The 24,540-nt window shown below is 49.9% G+C and overlaps 1 protein-coding gene across 1 annotated transcript in view; it reads left to right on the forward strand.

The window, feature by feature from the left end:
- LOC144769972 (protein FAM118A-like) overlaps positions 1 to 24,540 on the forward strand; it is a 489,392-nt gene that overhangs the window by 202,324 nt on the left and 262,528 nt on the right. The window contains exon 5 of the mRNA XM_078654167.1: positions 1,529 to 1,657. Coding sequence (XP_078510293.1) covers positions 1,529 to 1,657 — 129 coding nt within the window. The remainder of the gene's footprint in view (positions 1 to 1,528; positions 1,658 to 24,540) is intronic.

Raw genomic sequence — 24,540 nt, forward strand, 5'->3', positions numbered from 1 at the left:
GGATCGTAATAGGAGTGCCCTTCGAGGAAAGCTAGAGGACCTCCATTGTGGGTGCAGCCTGATGCTGCCCGTGAGGACCATTCTGTAGGGGTAAAATGATGGGACTCTAGGGGCAGTGCCATTCTACAGTGGTATGTTTAGTTACTTACTCAGTTTTGCAGTGAAATTATGTAGGAGGCAGTGTAACTACACAGCTAGGTATCCTTTTCTGAATCCGTAAGATGCGTAAATCCAGCCATTGTGCTCCAAATATACGTTTATGGTAGAAAACACACATTTGTGACTCAGTCTGTCTTGTAGCTGGCTGCCTTAAATTACTTTATTCATAAAACGTCTAAAGGTTGTTGCTGCCACACTCCCAGATACGTATTTTGGGCAGCACAGTGTGATTAATATCGGCAGTTGGCATCAAACTGGTACCAGGCCCTGCGATGGGTGGTAGGGACTGTAATGATATTAATAACCTGCATTTGGACAGGTGAGGTGTCCCGGCGCTGGGGGCCGTCGGGAAGATTAAGCGAGCTATTGCCCAGAGTCACATGGTGCTGGGCTAACCTGCCCCCCTCCCCCTCCCGACGCCGGGGATCAAACCAGGACCCCATGTGTTCCGGATTCAGCCGCTCTGGCCGCTGCACCACACCTCCTCCCTGACTGGGCCAGAAGTGTGTACCTTCTAGAAGTACCCTCCTTGGACTAACACTGCACAATGACAAGTGCCTGCACCGAAATCATACCAGCCCTGACAGTCTGTACACATTTCATTTTGACACAACACAGGGCTAGCTCAGAGAATACAAACAGCAGTGTTTGGTGTGTGTTCGTCATCTCGACTGGTTCTGTGAAGCAAGTGTTAAAACATGTCTGGTCAGTTAATGGATGCTACAGGCAATCACATACACAGAGGCAACAGTGCAGCAGGACAGTGTCAGTATGTCTTGCATCGAATGTACAGTCACTGCTATCCTCAACACACAAGCATGCACACACACACACACACACACACATGCACACACACACACACACATAAACGCCTACACACACACACACCTACACACACACATACCCACCTACACACACACATCTACACACACACACATAAACGCCAACACACACACAACTTCACACACACACCCACCTACACACACACACCTACGCACACACACCAACACACACACACCTACACACACACACCTACACACACACACACACACACACATACATACACACACATACCCACCTACACACACACATCTACACACACACACATAAACGCCTACACACACACACACCTTCACACACACATACCCACCTACACACACACACCTACGCACACACACACACACCAACACACACACACCTACACACACACACCTACACACACACACACACACACACATACATACACACACATACACACCTACACACACACCCTTTTTGCCTGCTTTACTTATAGTTATGTTGATGTGATTGTTTGTAACCATCAACAGTGTGGACCAACTATTTACCTGCCTGTTTATTTAACCTGCAGGTTCTTCATTGGTCAAAGGGTCACAGAAGGTATGGCATCCTTCATTTACATGGCAAGTATTCCGATCCAAGTGGAATTTTATGGGATACAAACGAATATAAGGAGCTACTCCACAACCCGGATTTGGTGGTATGTTCTTTTTTTAATACCTTTATTGATTAATACGCTTTGGCTTTTTGATCCCTTGGGTACCATTTAAACTGTTGGGTTCCTCCTTATCATCGAATAATGTCCTTTGCTGGAGCAGGTCCTCGTGCCAGCTCCCCCGTGACAGTTCTCCTGTCCATCTTGCTCACAGTCCCTACCCACTGCTGCCTGTCTACCTGCTGCCCTCTTTTTGTCCTTCCTCTGCTCGTCTCTTGCTCTATTTTGACTTTTCTTCTAGTTTTGTTGCCCCCTGTTTTGCTTTTCCTGCTCGTTTTTGTGCACTCCATTTTGCCTTTTCTGCTTGTTTTTCTGCTCTCTGTTTTGCCTTTTCTGCTTGTTTTTCTGCCCTTTCTTTGCTTTTCCTGATTGTTTTCCTGCTCTGCACTCTGATTTGCATGTTGTTATCTAATTTTTCTGCCCTCCGTTTTGCCATCTCTGCTAATGTTTCTCCCCTCTGTTTTTCCCGCTTCTAGCTCTGTTTTGCCTTTTCGGATCATTTTTCTCACCCTTTTTGTGCCTCCTCTGCTAATTTCTTGCTCTTTTTTACCCTTTCTGGTAGTTTTTCTGTCCTCTGTTTTGCCTTTATCTGCTGCCCTCTGTTTTGCCATTTCTGGTAGTTTTTCTGTCATCTGTTATTGTTTTTGTGCTCATTTTTCAGCCCTCTGTTTTGCCTTTTCTGCTTGTGTTTCTGCCCTCTATTTTGCAGTTTCTGTTCGTTTGTTCCTGCCATTTCCCTCCTCATGCCACCCAGCACCCCATCCTACTGCCAGGACCTACTTAATGGAGGCCGCAGCGCAACCCCATTGAGCAGGTCCTCGTGCCAGCTCCCCCTGCAACAGTTCTCCTGTCTAGCTTGCCTTCTGTCCTCAACTCTTTCCTACCTGTCTACTTGCTGCCTTCTATGCCTCCTCTGCTAGTTTCATGCAGTTTTCCTTTTCTGCTAATTTGTCTGTCCTCTGTTCAGCCTTTTCTACTTGTTTTTCTGCCCTATGTTTTGCTCATTTGTATGCCCTCTGTTTTGCCCTTTTTCTGTTCTGTTTTACCTATTTTGTTTGTTTTTCTGCCGTTTTGCCTTTTCTACTCATTTTTCTGCCTTCTGTTTTGCCTTTGTCTGCTTGTTTCGTCCCTCTTCCTGCCGTTTTCCTTCTCGCCGTTTCAAATTTCCACCCAGCGCCCCACCCTCCCCCCCAAGTACCTACCTAATGGAGAGCACAGCCAGCGCAACCTCATTGAGCAGGTCCCCGTGCCAGCTCCCCCTGCGACAGCTCTTGTGTCCAGTTTGCCCGAAGTCCGCTACACTCTGCTGCCTGTCTATCTGCTGTCCTCTGTTTGTGTTTCTTCTGCTCATTTCTTGCTGTTTTGCCTTTACTGCTCATTTTTCTCACCCTCTGTTATGCCTTTTCTTCTTGTTTTTCTACCCTCTATTTTGCCCTTTTCTGCTGTTTTGCCTTTTCCGCTCGTTGTTCTGCCCCCTGTTTTGCCTTCTTTCTGCTTGTTTTACTGCTGTTTTGCCTTTTCTGCTCGCTTGCTTTTTTGCCCTCTGTTTTGTATTTTTCTGCTTGTTCCTTCCCTCTTCCCGGTGTTTCCTCACCAACTGGCTTTTGGATGGAGACCTCACACTCCAGCGCCCAGATATCTCCAGGGGTGACCTGCTGTGGTCTACAAATGCTGATTGATTGCTGCTTCCATGCCCTGGAGCTCTGTGAGGAGAGTGCACTCACTGACTGAGGCAAACTGTGCTGTTAGGGGATATTATTGTTCGAACTACCAGGTTTTGATATTTTTTCGGAACTTTGAGTAGCTTTCCTCCTTTCGAATATGGGGAGGTAGCGTATTCCAAAGTGATGGACCCAAATATGAAAAGGATCTCCCATCCATTCTTGCCAGCTTAAATCTAGGTACACAGAAATTTGCTGCAGATTGGGATCGTAGGTTGCGTTTAGGTATGTAAGGATGGACTAGTGCTTGTAGATATTTAGGCGCTGTACCCGCTTTTATTCTGAACATATAGCTCAGGGCTTTGAACTTGATACGGTTCTCGACCCTGAGCCAATGTAGATCTCGTAGATGGACCGAGATACTGGCGGTTTTTGGGACTCTACACAGCAATCTGGCCGCCGAGTTTTGGACCATCTGTAATCTCCGCACAACTGCTTTGTTTGCACTGAGGTAAAGGATATTTCCGTAGTCAAGCCGAGATGTAATGAGGGCATTGACTACGGTCTTTTGGGTGGAGATGGGCAGCATCCAGAGGATTTTCCTGAGCCATTTCAAAATGGTGAAACAAAGAGCCACCACTTTGACCGCCTGTAGCTTCATGGAAAGAGTGCTGTCCACCATAACTCCCAGATTACGAACTTGGGTGGTCGGTGTAGGGAGATTTCCCATCTGGGTAGGCCTGTGGGAGGCATTCCACAAATCATTTTGTTTTCCCAATAGAAGGACCTCCGTCTTGTCTCCGTTTAATTTCAACTGGTTACTCGTCATCCAGTTGAATATGTCACTGAGGCCTTGTTTGAGAAGTGAGGGAGGTAGTGTACTAGATTCTGAAAGGGAGAAAATGATTTGTGAGACGTCCGCGTAGGTCATAAGAGTTAGATTTGCTTTATCTGCTAGGTTTGCCAGCGGTTTGACGTACAGATTAAAAAACAATGGGCTCAGAATTGAGCCTTGGGGTACTCCGTGGGGTGAGGCGAAGTTACCTGAGCATGCTGAGGATGATATAATTTGAAAGGTCTGGTTTTCTAAAAAGGAACTAATCCACTTCAATGCTTCCCCACATATCCCAGTGCTTTCCAGAGTGGTTAGCAACCTTTTGTGTGATAAGGTGTCAAAGGGCGCACTGAGGTCTAATAAAGTGAGGGCTACCGTTTGACCCTCGTCAAGGAGTTTCCGGATCTTTTCTGTGACTCCCAGCAGTGCTGTTTCTGTCGAAAAACCAGCCCGGAAGCCTGATTGAGAGGGGTGAAGGAGATTATTTTCTTCAGTAAATTGAGTCAGGACTGAGTGGACGTGTCTTTCAAGTATTTTTGAAAATACTGGTAGGAGTGAGATAGGTTTGTAATTTGATAAGATTTCGGGATTCGCCATTGGCTTTTTTAGTAGCGGGTTCACCTTTGCATGTTTCCATAGTGTGGGAACCGTGGATTGCTCAAAGGAGGTGTTCAGAGTGTCTAGTATTGTTTCTAATAAATAATATATGTTGGAGACAGTTTTGAGAGGGGACTTAGATATGTCAATTTTTGTACCTCTGGGGGTTCGTTTATGTCATCCCCTAATTGTTGATTCAGCGCCCCACGCACTCTATGAAACTGGAAGAGTTGCAGCAATGTGGGAGCCGTAGTAGTGACCGCAGCCTCGTCCCACGTCTTTGCAACACCACCAGAACATAGATCGCCTGCTTTATGTATGTCTAATGCCTGTAAAGCGCGTGTGACCCCTCCGTCTCTACATGGGGCGAGCCAGACCATCCAATTTATGGGCATTTCCGGAGAGTATAGCAGTGCCCCCCTTCCTGTTGCAGCAGGCTGTTCTATGCGTGCCTTGTTGCATTGAGAGAGTCCAGTATACCCGTCCTGCTGTCTACCGGCTCAAGAATAACGCTGGGAGTGGTAGAGGGTCTGTGAATAGCTTTTCAAGTCGTATGTACGGTATGTCATCCACGCTATGGATCCAACTGTGTGCCTGCGCTCCCTGTGCCACTCTGAAATATAACTCCAGGTCGGGAGCGGCAAGACCTCCCAGATGGTATGACAGGGTAAGCACTCGCCATTGTACCTGCGCCTGTTTACCCGCCCAAGCTAGCCTCGTCAATGATTTATTAGGTCTGACGAAGAAGGAGCATGGTAACATTATCGGGACATTTACAAACAGGAATAAAAACCTGGGCAACACCCCCATTTTCATTATAGAGACCCTGCCAATTAGAGACAGTGGCAAACCAATCCAAGTTTCGATGTCATCTTCTAGTTTAGCCACAGCAGTGCCGTAGTTCTTTCGGAACACAATTTCCGAGTCTGTGTGGAGCCTGATGCCCAGGTACCTGACTGAGTCATCAGACCATTGCAGAGGGTACTCCATCTCAAATTGCGTAGTGGCCGGAGTGAGCGGAAAGGCTATGGACTTTGACCAGTTGACCCTTAACCCAGAGAGCGCTCCAAAGTGCACTTCCTCTCTTAGGACCGGAGAGAGGTTATTGTCCGGATCTCTCACATATAGCAGTGTGTCGTCACCGTACGTAGATACTATTATGTTCTAGGTAGGGAATTGTACGCCTCTATGGCCGTGATACTTTCGAAGCGCACATGCCAAGGGTTCAGCAATTAGTGCGTACAATGTCGGTGACAAGGGGAATCCCTGCCTGGTTCCCCTGGAGATAGCAAAGGAGCCAGTGACTAGATTTCCCAGCCCTATTCGAGCCATTGGGGCATTGTACAACACTCCAATCATTTGTAAGAAGACTGTGCCAAGTCCCATTCTGGTCAACACCTGCTGCATAAAAGGCCACTCCACCGAGTTGAAAGCCTTTTCCATATCTAAGAATATCGCAAGAGGAGGCGTGGCCAAAATGGCGGCGGAGTAGGACGTGTTTCTCTGTCCCTCCGGCGCCGACTACACTTAGCATTAAATATCTGCCCTCCTGGTGCCCATCTGCGCTGGACAGTGCGCGTGGCCACTCCCGCTGACCCCTTCTCACCGACGGAGGGCATATTTCGGCGATTGGCGGCGATCTTCTGTGCCTACTCGAGCCGCCCGGCCCCGGCCTTGCTGCAGCCCGGCAAGCCTGGTGGCGGGGTGCTGCCATCGGAGGCATTGGCTCTGCGGAATTGTTTACTGCTCTGGGGCGAATCGGCAGCTGGTGCAACATAGATGAGGGGCTAGCTGGCCGAGTGTGAGAAGTTGGCCTGATATATGATGCTCACTAGTTCTAGTGATCACCTTGTATCAGTCCAAACAACCCTTATGGTGATTGGTTGTAAGTCAACCTTATAGTCCAGCTATCCTAATGGTAGCATGGACAAAGCAGTCTTAGGCTAAACTCTTTTGGCATGTGAAGTTTGCCCTTGTGAGTCTGCTGACTATCACAGAACCATTGTCTGCCTCATCCCCAGATGGTTCTTCTTCTTCCTCCTCCTCTTTTACATTCTCTGTTTCAAAGGAGAGCCACAATATAGCTGCCCACTGACTCTGGGGTACCTGCTGTACTTTGCAGGCTCTCTCCAAAGCATTTATCCACTTGTGGATATCATCTCCTGTCTTATAGGAGGGCACTATTTAACTCAGGTGTCTATTATCAAAACTCCCGTCTCTATCCCTAGGGATAGTGCTGCCACCAGTGGGGACTACCCCACTCAACTGTTGCTCCCTAGCAAAGGCAAGCTTCTCTTTGGCCAGGGCAAGTTCTTCCCTCTGGATCCTCAGATTAGCTTCCTTCATCTTTGCCTCATGCTCTCTCCTCTGAGGGGAAGTCATCCTCCTCTGAGCAGATGCATGAGAGGCACGAGAGTGCACAGATCTAATGGAGTCCCTAGAATGAGACCTATCTCTTCTAACTCCATGGTTAGGCCTGCTCAGGGTCAGTACTGGGGGTCCCCCAGATCCTTCCCTATGTAGGTCTAAGTTGGCCCTTGTGAGTCTGCTGACTATCACAGAACCATTGTCTGTCTCATCATCAGATGGTTCTTCTTCTTCCTCCTCCTCTTCTACATTCTCTGTTTCAGGGAGGTCTGGATCTCCAAGAGTACCTTCTAAGGCTGGCATGCTCCTATCTGGATTAGAGGGGTCTGTGTTGGCAGCCCTTCTGGCATCATATGTCTCTAAGAGACCTAACAGAAAAGGAGTGGTAGGGTTAGAACCCTGTTTCAATTTCCTGGAGGTACACAATTGTCTCATCTCCTGGAAACTGAGAGCTGCATATCTGGAAAGGACCTGTGGAGGGTCACTAACCACAAGGGGAGTCACTGAGGTCTCTCCTGTGGTAGACATGCTTTCTAGTGAGGTGTAAGTGGTGCACTTACCTACACTATGGGTTTTCCTACTGATCCCTTGCTAAGAGTTGTAGTCAGGGTGTGCTAGGCCCTTTCTACTACAACAGCTGGTTCAGTAGAACTCAGAGTATTTCTAAGCTTGTTATATGTACCTAGGTACCTTATGTGATCTTTCAAATGATATTTCAAGATTATATGTGGTAAAAACAACAGCAAGCTTAAATCCCAACCGCTGCACACCAATGTGAGAAGTTGGCCTGATATATGATGCTCACTAGTTCTAGTGATCACCTTGTATCAGTCCAAAAAACCCTTATGGTGATTGGTTGTAAGTCAACCTTATAGACCAGCTATCCTAATGGTAGCATGGACAAAGCAGTCTTAGGCTAAACTCTTTTGGCATGTGAAGCCAGCTGTTTCACCACAATATAACCCCTTGAATACCAGATGAAAGGACACCAAACAGGTTATTATGAAAATAAACAGTATGTTTATTAATAACAACACCTCTGAACTCTTTATGAGGTCAGAGGGCTAAGCACATGACAATCTCTTACGAAAAATATTACAAGTTGCACAAAATTACAATGGTGCCCTAGGGGCACGACAAACCATATACTAAGTAAGTGGAATGTGAGAGTCGATAAAAGGAATGGAGCTGTCCAGAGGCTGTAGGATCGATGGCACCACGCTACACTAACTTCAGGTAAGTAATAGGAGGCCCACGGAACGCGCGTGCAGAGTGTGAACTCACACGCGAGATGCGTAACAAAGTCTATGGACAGTACAGTTCAAGAAAAAGGTGAGTACGGACAACCCTGACTAGGTAGGAGTAAAACGACTATGGAACTGGACACTAGGACAGTTAAACTACCCTTGAGCACCGAAATGCTCTTGTTACCTCACCCACGGGCCGCGGGTGCTTAGGTGTCAAAGTGCGTCGGGTTCTCGCGTTGAAGTCAATGGAGCCTGAAAGAAAAGATGCTGCAGGCGACCAGGAGGAAGATGTCCGGTGCAATCCAAGGGTGGATTGTTGAAGAAGAAGACCTGAAAGCAGAGGGGACAATGTTCACAGTCACTAGCCAGTGACTGGAGTGGAACCAGGAAGGAACCAGATGTCGTCGTCGCGATCAGGTGAAGAGTGGACGCTTGACTCTGCAGCCACGTGGACCAGGAGGTGTCTTCGACGACCAGGATGGAAGCACGAGCTGTCCCACGCAGGCTCTCGCTATCGGCGGTGTCGGATCCGGGATTGGACTCAACAGGCCTTGGCAGAGGCAACCCACGCGGTGAAGGGAAAAGACGTCTGGTGCGGACTAGGAGGACCTACCTGAGGTCTAGTGACTGTGTCCAGCCGTGAGGGAAACGGCTTAGCGGGCGGAGCATTCTCTTTGCTGTCGGGGGACAGCGGGTCCACTTTCGCGCCGAGAGGGAAACGGCCGCAAGAAACTACAAGCCACAGGTGCCCCGGGACCCGCGGCGCACTCCACACGCCACCACCAGCGACCGGAGGGGCTACAAAGCACCGGACTGCCTCCCGCCCCGCGGGACACGCGCGGACAGCGCCGGGCGAAGCCCGGGCAAAGGGCGGGCCCTCTGTGGCCCTCGGAGGCCAGAGGAGGACGGGACGGGCCACCCCCTTTCGATTTTCGCCGCTTGCTCAAGGTAAAAAAGAGGTGCTATAAACTAATTCTTTCATCTAAGCGACTGTCATCATACTTCCTTTGGTATCCCTAACTGAACTATCCTTTTACCTCCCCGTTGTCAGACTATTGGTGCATGTGCGCTTTAGCTTAGCCCCCTGTCATACATTTTTTCCCACAAAGTTACCTATAATATGACTGACAAAGGGCTTCGCACGAATAACAACCCCCAGGGGGGGCCACAGAAAGGGACATTGGACAATTATTTAATTAGGACCACATCGGCCATCGAATGCGGTATAGAAAGAGTAGAAAAGAGTCTCTGTATAGAATCCGCATCCAACAACCTCTCAGTTATGGAGCCACAAGACCAAACACAAACAAAACAATTTTTCTTTTCTGGATGAACTAAATTTGCTTTGCAAAACTGCGTATACTAATGTTGATAACGGGAATGACTTAACTAATGCTTCTGCAGGCGCTTTGCGAAATACCAGCCCCCAATCTATTACCACTTTTGAACTAAACTCAAGCCACTCTGGTACTCCTTCTTTTTCAACACCTACAGACATTACACAACGACCAGTAAACGTTCAGGCATCCTATTATTATTATTATTATTATTATCCAAACAGAAAGCGCAAAGGGACTAAACAGAGGGGAAAAGTAGCTAAAATACAGAGATTGCATCAAAGCCTCGTTTTAGGCACTAAGAACAACCCTAAAACATCTGAGGTATGTTCAAACCTGGAGCCGACTACAACCACTACTTCATCTGAACTGCTGGCCCAGATTGAACTCCTGGTCAAGGCCTTAATTTCCCCATTGGAAAAAAGAATCGAGGCTATAGGGAAAAAGCTCTGCTCCTTGGAGGAATCCACCAGGGCGAACCTAACAATCATTAAAAGAATGGAAGGGAAAAATCAAGATGAGACTCTAGTTACTACCGATATCCCAATTCTCCCAGTACAAAGTAATATCGTACATACTCACGCACTTGCTCCCAAAACATCTAAAACATTAGTCACATCAAACCCCCCATTAACCCAGCATTTTGCACCCAGAGACAGGTATTTTAAACCACTCAGGCCAAAAAAGGGGAAGTCCCAATTTCATGGTAACACTCACAGAAGGGTTAAACATATAGATCTACCGCCGGAGGCAGCACCCTCGGTGTCCATCCTCTCGGGCGTGCCCGAGCTCACTAATAGCAAAATTGAAAGACCAGCAGACCTGGCAAACAAGGTGTCTTTCTGGTTGACAAAGAATAGACCCTTACCACCTAACATTGATGGAACTATCTTAAACGTTAGAAGGGTAGGGTGGTTGGGATCTATCCCGAAGGACATACCGGGAGACCTGGTTTTGGTCAACTTTAGGGACCCTCGAGTCATTCAACATCTCCGAAGTTGGCAGTCATATTTGGAAGATGGCCCAATCAGTACATGGGAACTGCATGACTTTTACCCCAGGTCTAGATACCTGCCCCCTTGTAATAAAGCTGCTAGGGTTTGTTTACGATGAATTCTAAAAATGATTTTATTAGTAGTTGAATTGTTGTTAACTTTGTATAGATAATGTCTTTGTATTGAACATAATTGACTTCTGCTTTTATTGTGTTTTTACCCTGTATGCTTTTATGAATTTTTTTCTACTAAATTCGAATAAAGCTTGTTGAGTGAGAGAGTCCGGGGTGCCCCTCTTTTGGAAGGGAGCAAGGGCCAGTCTGGAGCAACCAGACCAGCAGCAAAGATTCAAAGGTTCATCGTCTGGGAGGCCACTAGCCAGCCGGCAAGTGACCAGACAACACGTCGAGCAGCAACAAAGCAGAAGGGCCCCACGCAGATCTCGTGGATGCTGGAGGGCTGATCTTCGGTGCAGGGGCTGCTCGGGGTTGGGGCTTCTCAGTCCCCAAAGCACTTGGTCGAGGTTACCTCGGGAGTCGTGCTGGAAGCGAAGTGCAGGTTCGTTCAAGATGGCCGGTCCCACGTGTCTCGTCGCACCCACGGGTCTCAGCTTTGCTGCAGATGTGAGTTGAGGTCGGAGAGGTCTGGGAATCCGGGTCTCGTCGGGCTCTGAAGTCTGGATCCTCGAGGGAAGATGACAAAGTGAAGCCGCTGGACGCTTGTTGGTGCCTGCGGTTGCAGGGTGGACACTCCTTGTCCACAATGGAGATTCTTCAGTCTTCTGTGGAGCAGAACGTCGAAGGCCAGAGTTTCTTCTTGTTGAATAGTTCAGGATAATCTCATTTGGAATGGGACCAGCTCCTACCTTTATTCTCCTAAAGGGGGCTGCACTACTGACTAGATCCCTCCCCTGGGTGGGACCAGGAAGGGGGGTGGCTACACCCCCTATCCTTTGTCCGGTTTCCCGCCAGAGCTGGGGCAGGGATGCCCCAGCAACTGGTTTGAACCGGTGTATGCACAGGGCACCTTGTGTGCCCCAGGCATGTCTCATTCCTTTCAGGCCTCCCTACCTCAATGCACAAAATCCTGTCTGGGGTGGTGCTAGCACCTCCCAAGGCAGGAAACCCTTTGTCCAAGCCATCCTCGCTGGAAGGACTCCCAGCAGCAGGAGGTCAGACTTGTGTCTGTGGTGGCAGCATCCATTTTGTGATGCTGAGGCTCGAGTTAACTTTAACCGGGGTTCACAGTTACATACATGTCGTGTTCCTCTAGAAGGGTGGAATGCTACCCCCGTCGCCAGAATTGGCGAGGGGGTAGTATTCCAAATCGTATGACACCTTACTCGACATGTTTTGATAATGTTATACCAGAGTTAGCATTTAACCGCGAGGTTGATAATGCACTTAAGAGTATATGGTATAGCGTTATCATGGAACAGCTATTAGGACTTGGTTCCGCAAGCTGCAAACGGGCTCAGCTCATGCCAGAGCACCATCTCACATAATTCCAAGCACTCTGCCTTCAGGATTGATAAGGCCTTCCATAGGAGTGACTGATAGGAATATATGTGTCCATTTTAGGGTTAGATATAGGTATACTATATCTACAGCAAAGGGTGTTTACACCACCTTGCCCCAGCTGTCATGCAGCCAGTTGTGTCAGATTTAGATGGCCAGCCAGGGGTGGCATAATACATGCTTCAGCCCCTGGTAGGCCCTGGGTAAACCTATGCCCTGGGTACAGAGACTGATAAGGTGGCCCAGTACCAATTGGTAAATGCACCTAAAGTACATGGTTGTCAATTTAGAGAGAGAACAGCTAGGCTGTGGGTCTGATTAGCAGGCCCACAGCCAGGGAAAGTCGTAAACCAGTGAAGCAAAAAGCAAAAATCTAGGGTGACCATAGGATTGCAGACCCCACTCTCCTACATAACCCCCCCAAACTTAGGGACATTAAACTAACCTTGACCAGGTGAGTCTTCCTGTTCTAAGTGGAAATACCTGGAGAGACCATCTGCATTGCCATGGTCAGTCCCTGGTCTGTGCTCCACTGTAAAGTCCATCCCCTGTAGGGAAATGGACCACCTAAGAAGTTTGGGGTTTTCACCCTTCATCTGATTTAGCCATAAGAGGGGCTTATGGTCGGTCTGAATCTTGAAGTGAGTTCCAAACAAGTATGGCCTCAACTTCTTCAGGGCCCACACCACAGCAAAGGCCTCCCTCTCAATAGCTGACCAACGTTTCTCTCTAGGGGTCAGCCTTCTGCTTATAAAAGCAATGGGCTGGTCATGACCATCAATATTCAGTTGAGAAAGAACAGCTCCCACACCCAACTCAGATGCATCTGTTTGGACAATGAAGTTTTTGGAGTAGTCAGGACTCTTGAGAATAGGTGCAGTACACATGGCCTGCTTTAGGTCATCAAATGCCTTCTGACAGCTAACTGTCCACTGAACTTTCTTTGGCATTTTCTTGCTTGTCAAGTCATTAAGTGGTGTCATAATGGACCCATCATTTTTGACAAACTTCCTATAGTAACCAGACAGGCCCAAGAAAGCTCTGACCTGTGTCTGGGTGGTTGGAGGAGCCCAGTCCTTTATGGCCTGTATCTTGCTCTCCAATGGTTGAACCTGGCCTCCACCCACAAGGTGGCCCAGGTACACAACCTGACTCTGCCCTATCTGGCACTTAGTAGCCTTGATAGTGAGGCCTGCCTTTTGCAGGGCCTCCAAAACTTTCCTCAGGTGGATCAGGTGATCCTCCCAGGTGGAGCTAAAGACGGCAATATCATCTAGATATGCTGCACAGAAGTCATCCAACCCAGTGAGAACTTGGTTCACCAACCTTTGAAAAGTGGCAGGTGCATTTTTCAAACCAAAGGGCATCACCACAAACTGGTAATGACCTCCTGGGGTAGAAAATGCTGTTTTGGCCTTGGCATCCTCAGCTAACCTGATCTGCCAATAACCAGCTGTTAGGTCAAATGTACTTAAGAAAGTTGCAGAAGCCAACTTGTCTATCAGTTCATCTGCCCTAGGTATTGGATGGGCATCTGTCTTAGTGACAGCATTGAGACCCCTGTAGTCTACACAAAACCTCATCTCTCTCTTACCATCCTGGGTGTAAGATTTAGGCACTAGAACTACAGGACTAGCCCAAGGGCTCTTTGAGGGTTCAATGACTCCCAATTCCAACATCTTTTGAACTTCTTTCTTTATGCAGTCCCTGACGTGGTCAGGTTGCCTGTAGATTTTACTCTTGACAGGCAGACTGTCACCAGTGTCCACCTCATGGGTGCACCAGTTTGTCTGACTGGGGGTCAGTGAAAACATTTGCCTGAAGGATTGAAGAACCTGTTTACAATCCTCTTGTTGATGGGCAGAGAGTCTGTCAGAAAAGACTACACCATCTACTGACCCATCATCAGGGTTCTGAGTGAGCAGGTCTGGGAGAGGGTCACTCTCTTCCTCCTGCCCCTCATCTGTGGCCATGAGCAAGCCCATGTCCTCCCTGTTGACAAATGCCTTGAACCTATTCACATGAAGCACCCTGTGGGGGCTCCTGGGAGTTCCCATGTCCACCAAGTAGGTGACTTCTCCCTTTTGCTCAATGATGGTATGGGGTTCAGACCATTTGTCTTGGAGAGCTGCTGGGGCCACTGGCTCCAACGCCCACACCTTCTGTCCTGCATGGTACACAGTTAGGACAGCCTTTTGGTCATGCCCAGCTTTTTGGAGTTCTTGGCTGGCCTCAAGGTTTTTAGATGCCTTCTCCATGTACTCTGCCATCCTGGAGCGGAGACCAAGTACATAGTCCACTATGTCAAGCTTAGACTTTTTGAGAGGTAACTCCCATCCTTCCTTCACAAGACATAGGGGTCCTCTTACAGGATGCCCAAACAGAAGCTCAAAAGGGCTGTAACCAACCCCCTTCTGTGGGACCTCTCTGTAAGCAAACAGGAGGCAGGGTAAAAGGATGTCCCATCTTCGCCTGAGCTTTTCAGGTAACCCCTTTATCATCCCTTTGAGGGTCTTGTTGAATCTCTCAACAAGCCCATTGCATTGTGGGTGATAGGGTGTGGTGAATTTATAATTTACACCACACTCCTTCCACATAGCAGTCAAGTATCCTGACATGAAGTTTGCACCTCTGTCAGAGACAACCTCCTTAGGAAACCCCACTCTGGAGAAAACTCCAAGTAGGGCCCTGGCCACAACAGGAGCTGTAGTGGTCCTAAGGGGAATAGTTTCTGGGAACCTGGTGGCATGATCCACTACCACCAGTATAAATCTGTGCCCAGATGCTGTTGGGGGGTCCATTGGTCCAACAATGTCTATCCCCACTCTTTCAAAGGGTACCCCCACCACAGGTAGTGGTATAAGGGGGGCCTTTGTTGTGCCACCTGATTTGCCACTGGCTTGGCAGGTGATACATGAGCGACAAAACTCTTTAGTGTCTTCAGACATGTGAGGCCAGTGAAAGTGTGGGGCAAGCCTGTCCCAAGTCTTGTTCTGGCCTAAGTGACCTGCAAGGGGAATCTCATGGGCTAAGGTGAGAAGGAAACCTCTAAGAGACAAGGGGATGACCAGCCTCCTGGTAGCACCAGGCTTGGGGTCTCTTGCCTCAGAGTATAGGAGTCCATCTTCCCAATATACTTTATGGGCACCTGTAGCATTCCCTGCAGCCTCAGCAGCAGCCTGCTGTCTGAGGGGTTCAAGAGAGGAACAGTCTAATTGGGCCTGCCTCAAGTCTACCCTGGAAGGTCCCCCTGGCCCAAGAAACTCAACCTGATCAGGTTCAAGCTCTTCTAGGACAGTTCCTTCTGGGGTCTCTGGGTCAGCCTCCTGAGAGGGCTGATCCTCAACCTGAGGCAGGGGGGAAGGCTCTGCCTTAACCCTACCATTCCTTCTCTTGGGTAGTGTCTGGTCCATTCTTCCAGGATCCAGCACTTGTTCAGCTGGGCATTTCTTGGCCTGTGACCTAGTAACAGCAAGGACATGTGAGGAGAGACCTAGCATTTCTACATGAGTCCTGTACTCCACATCTGACCACAGTGAGGATTCCAAATCATTGCCCAAAAGACAATCTACTGGGAGGTCTGAACTAACTACAACCCGTTTGAGGCCAGTTACCCCTCCCCAGGAAAAATTAACAACTGCCATACTGTGATTGGTAGTGACATTTCTAGCATTGGTCACTAGGTAATCTGAACCTAGCATGATCTGGTCAGGGTCCACAAATGTTGGTGTCACCATAGTGACACTGGCACATGTGCCCCTGTAGGCCTGAGCCATTTTTCCATTGATTAAAGGCGTTTGTCTGTATTTGCCCAGAGTACTAGGACTTACAGTAGGGGTCATATCCATGTCCCCAGTACAAACAAGAACTGCCTGAGTAGGAATTTTGACTAAGTCAGAACCCACCTCAGTTCCCAGGGTTAACCCAACTATAGCCTTGGGAGGTACACTACCACTACTAACTGTACTAGGGGGTGCAGGTGTCTTAGGGACAGTAGTGGTAGGAGTTTGGCCTTTCTTGGTGCACTCACTAAACCAGTGAGTCTTACTTTTACAGTATTGGCACCATGGTTTCTTAGGACCATCATTCTTCTTCTTTTGGGAAGTTTGGGACCCACCCTCCTCAGATTGTTGGGGCCCTGTTGAAGACTTCTGGTCATTTTGCTTATTCTCATTACCCTTCTGGTCTGCTTTCTTCTGGCCACCACCCTGGTTCTGGTTCTGCTGCTTGACCCTTGTCCTGACCCATCTGTCTGCCTTCTTTCCCAATTCTTGGGGAGAGGTCAGATCTGAGTCAATCAAGTGCTGATGCAACAACTCGTTCTGACAATTATTTAAGATTTACTCTCTCATGATTAGATTATACAATCCTGTGTAATCAGTAACTTTACTTCCCAGTAACCAGCCCTCCAGAGCCTTAGTGGCACAATCCACAAAGTCAGTCCAATCTTGAGCCTGAGTTTTCTGGGTATCCCTGAACATCAACCTGTACTGTTCAGTGGTTAAGCCAAACCCATCAATCAGAGCAGTTTTCAAGACTTGGTAATCATTTGCATCCTCATCTCTAACAGTGAGGAGCTTGTCTCTACCTTTACCTTCAAAGGAGAGCCACAATATAGCTGCCCACTGACTCTGGGGTACCTGCTGTACTTTGCAGGCTCTCTCCAAAGCATTTATCCACTTGTGGATATCATCTCCTGTCTTATAGGAGGGCACTATTTTACTCAGGTGTCTATTATCAAAACTCCCGTCTCTATCCCTAGGGATAGTGCTGCCACCAGTGGGGACTACCCCACTCAACTGTTGCTCCCTAGCAAAGGCAAGCTTCTCTTTGGCCAGGGCAAGTTCTTCCCTCTGGATCCTCAGATTAGCTTCCTTCATCTTTGCCTCATGCTCTCTCCTCTGAGGGGAAGTCATCCTCCTCTGAGCAGATGCATGAGAGGCACGAGAGTGCACAGATCTAATGGAGTCCCTAGAATGAGACCTATCTCTTCTAACTCCATGGTTAGGCCTGCTCAGGGTCAGTACTGGGGGTCCCCCAGATCCTTCCCTATGTAGGTCTAAGTTGGCCCTTGTGAGTCTGCTGACTATCACATAACCATTGTCTGTCTCATCATCAGATGGTTCTTCTTCTTCCTCCTCCTCTTCTACATTCTCTGTTTCAGGGAGGTCTGGATCTCCAAGAGTACCTTCTAAGGCTGGCATGCTCCTATCTGGATTAGAGGGGTCTGTGTTGGCAGCCCTTCTGGCCTCATATGTCTCTAAGAGACCTAACAGAAAAGGAGTGGTAGGGTTAGAACACTGTTTCAATTTCCTGGAGGTACACAATTGTCTCATCTCCTGGAAACTGAGAGCTGCATATCTGGAAAGGACCCGTGGAGGGTCACTAACCACAAGGGGAGTCACTGAGGTCTCTCCTGTGGTAGACATGCTTTCTAGTGAGGTGTAAGTGGTGCACTTACCTACACTATGGGTTTTCCTACTGATCCCTTGCTAAGAGTTGTAGTCAGGGTATGCTAGGCCCTTTCTACTACAACAGCTGGTTCAGTAGAACTCAGAGTATTTCTAAGCTTTTTATATGTACCTAGGTACCTTATGTGATCTTTCAAATGATATTTCAAGATTATATGTGGTAAAAACAACAGCAAGCTCAAATCCCAACCGCTGCACACCAATGTGAGAAGTTGGCCTGATATATGATGCTCACTAGTTCTAGTGTTCACCTTGTATCAGTCCAAACAACCCTTATGATGATTGGTTGTAAGTCAACCTTATAGACCAGCTATCCTAATGGTAGCATGGACAAAGCAGTCTTAGGTAGGCTAAACTCTTTTGGCATGTGAAGCCAGCTGTTTCACCACAATATAACCCCTTGAATACCAGATGAAAGGACACCACACAGGTTATTATGAAAATAAACAGTATGTTTATTAATAACAACACCTCTGAACTCTTTATGAGGTCAGAGGGCTAAGCACATGACAATCTCTTACGAAAAATACTACAAGTTGCACAAAATTACAATGGTGCCCTAGGGGCACGACAAACCATATACTAAGTAAGTGGAATGTGAGAGTCGATAAAAGGAATGGAGCTATCCAGAGGCTGTAGGATCGATGGGACCACGCTACACTAACTTCAGGTAAGTAATAGGAGGCCCACGGAACGCGTGTGCAGAGTGTGAACTCACACGCGAGATGCGTAACAACGTCTATGGACAGTACAGTTCAAGAAAAAGGTGAGTACGGACAACCCTGACTAGGTAGGACTAAAACGACTGTGGAACTGGACACTAGGACAGTTAAACTACCCTTGAGCACCAAAATACTCTTGTTACCTCACCCACGGGCCGCGGGTGCATAGGTGTCAAATTGCGTCGGGTTCTCGCGTTGAAGTCAATGGAGCCTGAAAGAAAAGATGCTGCAGGCGACCAGGAGGAAGATGTCCGGTGCAATCCAAGGGTGGATTGTTGAAGAAGAAGACCTGAAAGCAGAGGGGACAATGTTCACAGTCACTAGCCAGTGACTGGAGTGGAACCAGGAAGGAACCAGATGTCGTCGGCGCGATCAGGTGAAGAGTGGACGCTTGACTCTGCAGCCACGTGGACCAGGAGGTGTCTTCGACGACCAGGATGGAAGCACGAGCTGTCCCACGCAGGCTCTCGCTGTCGGCGGTGTCGGATCCGGGATTGGACTCAACAGGCCTTGGCAGAGGCAACCCACGCGGTGAAGGGAAAAGACGTCTGGTGCGGACTAGGAGAGTCCGCGGTGCCCCTCTTTTGGAAGGGAGCAAGGGCCAGTCTGGAGCAACCGGACCAGCAGCAAAGATTCAAAGGTTCGTCGTCTGGGAGGCCACTAGCCAGCCGGCAAACGACCAGACAACGCGTCGAGCAGCAACAAAGCAGAAGGGCCCCACACAGATCTCGTGGATGCTGGAGGGCTGATCTTCGGTGCAGGGGCTGCTCGGGGTTGGGGCTTCTCAGTCCCCAAAGCACTTGGTTGAGTTTACCTCCGGAGTCGTGCTGGAAGCGAAGTGCAGGTTCGTTCAAGATGGCCGGTCCCACGTGTCTCGTCGCACCCACGGGTCTCAGCTTTGCTGCAGATGTGAGTTGAGGTCGGAGAGGTCTGGGAATACGGGTCTCGTCGGGCTCTGATCCTCGAGGGAAGACGACAAAGTGAAACCGCTGGACGCTTGATGGTGCCTGCGGTTGCAGGGTGGACACTCCTTGTCCACAAGGGAGATTCTTCAGTCTTCTGTGGAGCAGAACGTCGAAGGCCAGAGTTTCTTCTTGTTGAATAGTTCAGGATAATCTAATTTGGAATGGGACCAGCTCCTACCTTTATTCTCCTAAAGGGGGCTGCACTACTGACTAGGTCCCTCCCCTGGGTGGGACCAGGAAGGGGGGTGGCTACACCCCCTATCCTTTGTCCGGTTTCCCGCCAGAGCTGGGGCAGGGATGCCCCAGCAACTGATTTGAACCGGTGTATGCACAGGGCACCTTGTGTGCCCCAGGCATGTCTCATTCCTTTCAGGCCTCCCTACCTCAATACACAAAATCCTGTCTGGGGTGGTGCTAGCACCTCCCAAGGCAGGAAACCCTTTGTCCAAGCCATCCTCGCTGGAAGGACTCCCAGCAGCAGGAGGTCAGACTTGTGTCTGTGGTGGCAGCATCCATTTTGTGATGCTGAGGCTCGAGTTAACTTTAACCGGGGTTCACAGTTACATACATGGCGTGTCCCTCTAGAAGGGTGGAATGCTACCCCCGTCACCAGAATTGGCGAGGGGGTAGTATTCCAAATCGTATGACACCTTACTCGACATGTTTTGATAATGTTATACCAGAGTTAGCATTTAACCGCGAGGTTGATAATGCACTTAAGAGTATATGGTATAGCGTTATCATGGAACAGCTATTAGGACTTGGTTCCGCAAGCTGCAAACGGGCTCAGCTCATGCCAGAGCACCATCTCACATAATTCCAAGCACTCTGCCTTCAGGATTGATAAGGCCTTCCATAGGAGTGACTGATAGGAATATGATAGGAATATATGTGTCCATTTTAGTGTTAGATATAGGTATACTATATCTACAGCAAAGAGTGTTTACACCACCTTGCCCCAGCTGTCATGCAGCCAGTTGTGTCAGATTTAGATGGCCAGCCAGGGGTGGCATAATACATGCTTCAGCCCCTGGTAGGCCCTGGGTACACCTATGCCCTGGGTACAGAGACTGATAAGGTGGCCCAGTACCAATTGGTAAATGCACCTAAAGTACATGGTTGTCAATTTAGAGAGAGAACAGCTAGGCTGTGGGTCTGATTAGCAGGCCCACAGCCAGGGAAAGTCATAAACCAGTGAAGCAAAAAGCAAAAATCTGGGGTGACCATAGGATTGCAGACCCCACTCTCCTACACCGAGCATCTGCCCTGCTGAACGGCCCGGAGTGCAGAGATTGAGGGGTCGCTTCTCTCGCCGCCATTTTGTAAGACATGAGGCGGGGAGCGGCCTGGGTCTCCAGGGGCTGGGGACAAGTGCGATCTGATGGCATATGGAGCCGGCGCCCCCCGCACGAATACTGCGCTTCCTGGACAAGCGGCTGCTGGCCTTTGCCCCATCGCTGAGTGAGTCTGCCATGTTCGGGGCTCAGCTGTGTTGAGGAGCCGGGCAGAGGGGCGGAGAGGGCCGAGCGCAGGAACAGCAGGTGAGCGAGGGCAGCGGTCCTTGAGCTGTGAGTCTCAGTCCGTACATCGACGGACGGTGTGCTCTTGCCCGCTGGGGGTTGGAGGAACTGTGTTGAGCAGTTGTGGGCGCGTGATCCCCGTGCCCTGCAGCACTGCACGGAGAGACCTAGTGCAGCTCCTGGTGGCGGTTGATTGCTGCCGGACTGGCGGTACCTGCGGCTGAGGCCGCATATGGTTGTAGGTGGTGGAGAGGCTGTGCTGCGTCGGCGGGTGGGGGCGCCCCCCCTCTGTGCGGCCATCCACGACCTCTGCGGATTTGTGTCAGTGCTGATTCTGGGCTGAGGTGGAGGCAGGGCCTACTATCGGCCCACGGGTCGGCGGGAAGAGGCCTTCTTAGGCCTAGTGGTCCAGTGTTTTGCTGTCCTGCCCCCTGGAGTTCTTGCTCGGCCAGCGTGGTGTGGAGGAGTGCTGACGGGGGTGGAGGATGGGCCTGGCACTTTGCGGGCCAGGAGCTTGCACTGTGGATTGTGGCAGCTTGTGTGCCTCCCCCGCCCAGTAGTGCCTGGTGTGGGGCCCACGCTGAGACGGTCCCTTGCAACGGTGTAACTTGAGGAGCAGCAGCAGTGGGGGGCAGCTCCCCGTGGAACCGCTTTGTGGGCCTAACTGAGGGACTGGGGCCTGTGGGTCTTTTGCTGCTGGGTGCAGGGGGCCTAACTTCGGCTTGTGAGTCGACGGGCGGTGGGGCCCTGCTCTGAACTGTGCTTTGTGCTACTGGAGGGGCCGAGACCGAATGTGGTGCCCTGTGCCCTGACAGTGCGGTGAGGAGCGGCAGTTGGTTGTGGATGGGCGCCTCCCCCCCCCGAGCAGGAATACCTGTGCAGAGCACGTGGTGGGGCCTTGACGGTGAAGGTCCTGAGAGCGGTGGGGGTGTGGGGGCGCCTCCCTCGCCCAGACTGTGTGCCTCATATTGCAAAGAGGGATCAGGCTCGCCTATGTCTTGACCATCAAGTGGATCGACTGCTATTGAACTTTAGTATCTTTCTACTTTGCCATGACTCTGGGTCTGAGCCCCTGGTGGGCTGCTACCGCTTTTGTCTGAGCCCCACACCTCGGCGTACAGGCCTTTGCCTTAGCCGCCATGTCTTCTTCCAGAAACAGGAAGGATAAGCCTTTGAAAGATCTCTTGCAGAAACCGACGGGGCAGTCCACTTCTTACGCAGATGCCAAATCGCTGCAGCCAGTGTATAATGACATGCCGTTGACCAAAGCCTGCTTGAGTTATTCTCAGCAATCAAAGAAGATATCTTGGAGCTTCGCACTCAGCTCTCCTCCGACTTTAAGAGAGGTACGGCGAGATGTAGATGCCATTGGCGAGCGGGTGGCAACTTTGAAGGAGCATGACCTGGGTTGGGAGGATAACCTCCACCAGCTCCAGCAGGACGTTATTCGCCTTACGGAACAAAACCTGTATCTCCAAGCCCACGCTGAGGACCTCGAAAACCGGTCACGGCATAACAACATTAGATTCCGCGCAGTGCCATGGAAAGGAGAAGGTGACGACCTTCGTGGGTATGTCTGTGGACTCTTCCGGCAGATCCTGGGAGAAGGAGAGGACCTAGAAATACAGCTGGATAGGGCCCACCGGGTTGGCTTACCGAGAGGTGCTAAAGCTCCCCACCAGACATTCTGATGTGTGTACATGACTTCCAGCTTAAGGAGAAAATCCTTCGCAAAGCCCGCGACCTCAACCCTGTGCAATTCCAGGACCATCAACTGGCGCTCTTCCAGGATCTACCGGCCTCCACACTTGTCAAGCAAAGAACATTTAAGCCCATTACCAATCATCTGCGTGAGAACGGCATCCCCTACTCATGGGGCCACCCATTCCGATTTATCTTCAAACACCAGGGCAAGCTTCTGCAGATCCGCTCTCTGTCCGCCGCATATGTTGCCCTGGGGTTGGAGAAGCCGTCTTCCCAGCCGGGGCCAGCGGAATCCCCCTTGAGGCAGCGCAGACGCTCTACTGACTGGCAGCGGGTCGGTAGGTCTCCCCAGCCTTCAAAACCAGATCTGACCACTAGCCTGATGGAGAGAGAAGCGGCGGTTACATCTGTGGCACAGGTGACTGATAACAATGACGTCCCTTGAGCTACTTTGAATGGCACTGGGTGAGCTCTTGTTTCGGCGCCGTAGGAGGGAACTGTTCTGTTGAAAAGTAGTATCATCCCTCAACTCCTGTATGGTGGATTTGCCCTGTAACAGGTGCATTGTGATGTTCAGAATGGTGCCTCGTTCCCCTTCTTGTTTGACACACACAACAGACTGTTGTCCTTGGTCAAAGCCTTTGATTCTTGCTCTTTGTTGTGCGCTCCTGCAATATGATTTAGGGAAATGGGTTTTGTTGGGGTTTTGGGGTGGTTTTGGTGGCTCCGCATCAGTTCTCTGATGGGTATGGCAGATATATGGTCCATGGTCACTGTTTTCTTGCCCCTTCCCTGCCTCTGGGCGACGGGTTAGCTGTCACTTCTCCACTGGGTGCTATGGGTAGAGATTTAAAAGTTGTGAGTTTGAATATCAGGGGTTTAAATAGCCTGGTCAAGCGCTCGGCCATCCTTTCCCTCTTGGAGAACGCAGAGAGCGATGTGTGTCTGCTCCAGGAGACCCATCTTATCCTTAAGGGTACTAAGCGGATGAGGGATAAGCGCTTCCCATTGCAACTGTGTTCCTCAGGCCCGGCTAAGAAAAAAATGGGGTAGCAATCCTTTTTAGCGCGCGTGCGCACTGTAAAGTGCTTTCCCAGGTGGCTGAGGTTAAGGGTAGGTTCTTGGCGGTCCGGGTCAAATGGGGAGACACGCAGGTGGAGACACGCAGGTCACACTAGGGTTGCTATATGCCCCGAATGAACAACAAGAATCCTTTCTGCAGGTGGCACTCGCCGAGGTTCTGACATCTCCAGATGCTTCGATCCTGGTGGGGGACATCTGAATGTGGTGATGGATCCTGGGATGGACAGGTCTGAGCAACGTTCGCATCAGGCAGGTGCGCTATCTCAGGGGGGTCGGCAATGGCTGCTTGATGGTGGATTGTGTGATGTGTGGCGTGTCCAACTCCATACTGAAAACGATTACACTTATTACTCCGCAGCACACAAAACGTATGCCCGCCTTGACCACTTTTTAGCCACAACTTCTCTTCTACCCTACTTATCTGCATCAAATATTACCCCGCGCTTCCTCTCAGACCATGCCCTCATCTCGGTTCAGATTACCTTTTGCGGCGGACGCCCACCGCCCCCTGGGTGGCGCCTCTGTGACTCCCTGCTTCACTCGGAATCGGTCATTACCCGGATACCGGATGTTATTACCAATTACCTTATAGAAAATTACCAGGAGGGTACATCCTTAGCGGGGGTGTGGGAAGCCTTGAAATTAGTGGTAAGGGGTGGGTTCATTGCGCAGGCAGCGTCATTTGCGCGACTACGCAAATCCAAACGGGTGGAATTAGAAGGGGAGGTGGGAGCCTTAGAAGCAGTGCATAAATGGACGGGGCTCCACGAGTCAGGAGGGAATTGGAGACAAAACGGCGCATGCTAAAAGACTTGGACTTAGATAGGGCGGAGCATGCCCTCTTGCG

This window comes from Lissotriton helveticus, chromosome 7 (genome assembly GCF_964261635.1).
Source record: "Lissotriton helveticus chromosome 7, aLisHel1.1, whole genome shotgun sequence".
NCBI lineage: Eukaryota > Metazoa > Chordata > Amphibia > Caudata > Salamandridae > Lissotriton > Lissotriton helveticus.